The 4,547-nt window shown below is 41.8% G+C and overlaps 1 protein-coding gene across 1 annotated transcript; it reads right to left on the minus strand.

Annotated features, from left to right (window-relative positions):
* Nucleotides 1-380: 380 nt before the first annotated feature.
* LOC111981302 (erythropoietin receptor-like) lies at nt 381-1,704 on the minus strand. The gene is made up of 4 exons (XM_024012518.2): nt 1,426-1,704; nt 918-1,053; nt 559-725; nt 381-464 (listed from the first exon to the last, which is right to left on the minus strand). Exons 1-4 carry the CDS (start codon nt 1,523-1,525, stop codon nt 406-408), a joined length of 462 nt encoding a protein of 153 aa, XP_023868286.1. The 5' UTR covers nt 1,526-1,704; the 3' UTR covers nt 381-405.
* Nucleotides 1,705-4,547: the final 2,843 nt, after the last annotated feature.

Here is a 4,547-nt window from a genome sequence, read left to right on the forward strand (position 1 = left end):
TGCAGAGAAAGAAGCTTACCACTAGGCATTGTTTCCATAGTACGGGTCATCCAGGCGCTCCAGTAGCCACTGTAGCTGATGCCGTCCAGTTTGACACGAATGCGCACCTTGTACTTAGTGCCTGACTGCAGACCACGCAAGATGAGCTCAGAGCTGGCTTACCTTCTCACCTGAAGACAAGAGATGATAATGCGTTGTCATTGACACATCTCTGCCGAAGGCAAAAGAAGGAACAGCACCATTATTCACAAGGACTTCAAACGTTTCTCTTGTCTGGTAACAAACTTCTACCTCTGATATGAGTGTGTTGTTCATACCTTTCCAATGGTCCCTGCCATGGCGTAGCTGACCTCGTACATCATGCTGTCGCCCATGTACTTGAGAGAGGGAGGCCAGCACTGGCCTTCAGCTGCCCCTGCGTCCTGTACTCGTCAATGTCAGATTGGCAGGCGGGTCTAACAGGACTGACACACAGACATAAGAAGAAATGTAATTCCTAAATCCTGAGAAAAACGATGGAATAGTTCCCAAAAGACAACCCACAACTCTATAACTCACAGACAAGTTCAATGAAGAGACTGCGGTTGTGGATCAGCAGGTCGTCCCGAAACACCCGGATGTCAAGGGGCACAAATAATTGAGTCTGGGACAACCTGCAAAAATACAGCCTCTTGCCGCCTGCTGCTGGTAGGGCAGTTACGGCACACTCACTACTGTTCTCATTCCTGCAGAGGAGGAGAGACATTTGGATTGTTTACACTTTGTATCAAGTTTCTAGGCTAAATGGAAAATTGAGGTGATYATTCTTCAAAACACATATTCATAGCAGGTAGCAACCCTCTACCAAGACAAGGTGAGAGAATATGGTACACGTAGCAGCAATTATCAACTGAGCGCTTTGCCTGATCATGACTTACTGGTATGTGTATATGAATGAGTATTGGTCAGCAGAGCCAGTCCTTTCCTCATCCTCCTCCCAGAAGCAGGTGAGGTCCGMCATCCCTTCAGCAAAGCACTTTGGAATCTCTGGCTCAGCGTGGAGCAGCAGAGCCACTGTGTGGACAAGGGAGGGAAGTCTTAGTCCACAAGGAAAATGTGTGTTGGGGCATTATTGGTTTTGACAATTTAGTAAACACAGGTGAAGACTTAAAGTAAGTCTCCAAACAGCTCCAGAGGAATGACTATTGCTGATTAGTGATTATTATAACTATTTTTAACAGCTATTAAATTCACCACATTGTGCGAGGAAACACAAACTTTTGACAATTGATAACCTGTCTCTATCTTAACCCAAATCTAAAACATCAAACATATTATATTGAAATACAAAATATAACATGATTGAAAATAAGCGTTGTAATTGTAAACACTTGTGTTACAGAAGGTGATGAAAACAAGTAGGCTATTTGGAAAAATGARTCCTACCTTTAGTTTCCAAAGCTTGTGCACCATGCACAATGGACGTTTTCTGAGCGCAAAATAATACACAAAATACCAACAGCTTATTCAGGTTATCATTTGTCATCTTTTTGTCTCCTCTGAGAACAAAGCGGCCTACGCGTTCTGTTGTACTGCATAACTGGTAGGCAACCAGCTCCAAACTTCTGTTGTCTCCTTCTCTCTTCGTGACAGTCTCTCTGAGATACTATGGATAGTGCAACACAGTTGTGCGTGCATCACAGGAGATAAGGTGTGAGCGAGTGTCCAAGCCAAGCTGTTTACTTTTTACTCAAACCCAACTGTAGAGGTGGAGCATACAAAGTATTTTCACTCATGTCTGTGGGCGGGACTAGAGTAAGGTTACAACATGCTTCCAACGGGACAATATGTCCCACCAAACCACAGGGACCCTTGGAGAAAGCTGAGGGCCACAACTCTAAGTGACAACTGCATTTAGTTGTAGTGGGCTATTTTTTCGCCATGCATAATTGAGGTTCCTTATTGTGAGGAACAAAGAGGGCACGTGGCAGACATACACAGGTAGTAGGGTAGGCCTAATAACTGAAAACCCACATGGAGCCAGTGAACTCACAACTCAGCGTAAACGGTCTCTTATCTCTGACCTACACCCATGTTTTTGAGCTCGACCTGCGTTATCTGTATTGCAAGGGGTAGTGTCCCGTGATAAGCATGGGGGCGTTTAGGCTCATCCCAACCCTACATCATTTGAATGTAATTTAGCCTGGCCTTACATCACTTGACTTTAGTGGGCTCAGGCTGAKRATTTCTCATTTGGCACTAAGGAAGATCACTGATAGGCACCAGTATATGATGGAAGACTACAGTATGATGTAAAAATATAAAAAGGTTACAAAACATTGCAAGAAGATTAACTGCAAAGGACACAAAGGCTGTGGGTAACTGGTAGGTGACAGGAAAGGGCACCAGGAAACCTCTTATTGTTGAGGAGGACCACAGCAGTGTGGTTTTCTGTGTCGTTAGATAAAAAAAGACCACAACCCCCCCTTATCCAAATGGGAAGGGAGGTAGGACGTAAGGCCATAAATTATAGATGATCTCACCATGAAGACTAACCTAACCACGTAGAACATGGGTCTCAAGCCTTTGTCCGCTTGAATGCATAGATGTTGTGCTTTCACAAGTTCTAATCATCTAAATGATTTAGCATAAGGATTGCACAATAAAACAACAACTCAGAATTTATATTTTGTAATGAAGTCTTTATTTTCATAAACACATTCAATGTATATGCCTTTTCTAATAAGATTTTCCATCAAACAGAGAGCCTTAAATAGCAACAAAACAAATATACATTAAGACAACAGTATAGTTCCCCTTAATAATATAACAAACCTCCTATATAAACTATGGAATGCCAGACTACACAAAAACGAACCAATTCCACAGAAAAAAATKTAARGGATAAAATKATTCACTTACAACTTCAGATKAACATAATTRTCAAAAAATATGTTATGGGTCCTTTTAACCAACTGACATTGAAGTATTTAGATAAACTGGGTATCAGTGCATCAGCATGTGATTTAGAGAAGTCCTCCTCAGGACTTTCAGTAAAACCTCACTACTTTCAATCCAGTTACCTTCAGCAGCAGAAAGAAAAACACAATTTAAATACACTGACAAACACCACCCAGGAGAAAGCTTTACAACTTGKGCATAATGCAGATGTAATGTGGGTATAGTGTTTTTACACAGCTATAAAAGGTTAACGGTTAAGTCTCCAGTAAAGTGTTTCACACCACAACGAGACMACTTGCTTGTGGTAGGAGATGAACAGGGGAAATCACTTGWTWCAAATCAGCCRGCTAATATCAAACAGMGAGTCAGCATCAGCTGTGCATCCAGGTGGATAGGTGTCTTTGTGATAAGCAATTGGAGAAAGTAGGTGCTCATGAATACTTTTGGCGGGCTTTGACCCAACCCCTCAGCTTTAGCGTAAAAACATAAGGCTGCTATCATGCAGAGACAGTGCCTGTCCCTAACTGATTGCCAGTGAACAGTGTGGGGCTAGTGATAGGGAAATGGCAGTGTCTGTGAGTAACAGAAGGTCGGAGAACGGGGAGATGCATGTCTCCTCAGTCCAGTTGTAGAGACATGCATATTTTTTTCTACTGAAGCCATCCAAGCAGTACAATGGAATGTACTGTACATGCTTTAGGTGCACCATTTGTCTTTCTGTTTAAGCATATGATTTGGAAAATGAATTAGCATGGGTGTCATGCTTGGCCAATCACCACGATTTAATTAGGCTACTTCATAGACAGTAACTTAGATGTAAGAACAGTAYAGTAACATCATGCAAGTAATGCAGGCAGTTTACAYTGGCACATCCAGATTACAGGACACTGTTGAAGCCTTGTGCAATCGGGTTGGAAAGTGTAAGAACAATGAGTAGGAAGTGGAGGCACAGAGGGGTGAGTGAGGACATGCCAGAACAGATCACATGACGCGTGTCAGTGTCACTAGTGTTATACGACTTCCTCCCAGACAAACATCCTGGAGCACAACATTGCTCTAACATTGTTTGGAACAGAATCTCATACTTTTTCACCTTCTCTTTCCCATAAGCAGTAGTAGTTAAAGTCTCAAGAATAGTAGTGCACAATTATTCTGAGGACATGGCACAATAGCATCTTCAGTATCACAGAGTAAAGCATGGAGGTCATGTAAATAAGGAAGCAAAAGGCCAAAGCAGCAGAATAACTCAGTTTTGTGATTGTCTGGATGATGTCATCTTCATTAATAACAGTTCCATCTAGATTTTGACCAAGGTTATGACAGAAAACGTGGATTTTTATTGTATWMTTTTATCAGGTTTTGGGGTGCCGTTTTCTGTCCGCTTTTGGATTCTGAGAAGTTTAGTCCAATGAATACATTCGAAGCAGAGCATCTAGCCAGGGGGCATCCAAAACAAAAGCACCTTCTGCTCTGTTTGAGTCTTAAACTATTATATTTTCATTCATTAAACTCTGAACACAACAATGACCTAAAATAATGACTACTGGAAACTATTTCATTATGACAAATCTTCTTCACATTGGCACTTCTTTAAGCTGATTTGAACT

This window comes from Salvelinus sp. IW2-2015, linkage group LG20, assembly GCF_002910315.2.
Source record: "Salvelinus sp. IW2-2015 linkage group LG20, ASM291031v2, whole genome shotgun sequence".
Taxonomy (NCBI): Eukaryota; Metazoa; Chordata; class Actinopteri; order Salmoniformes; family Salmonidae; genus Salvelinus; species Salvelinus sp. IW2-2015.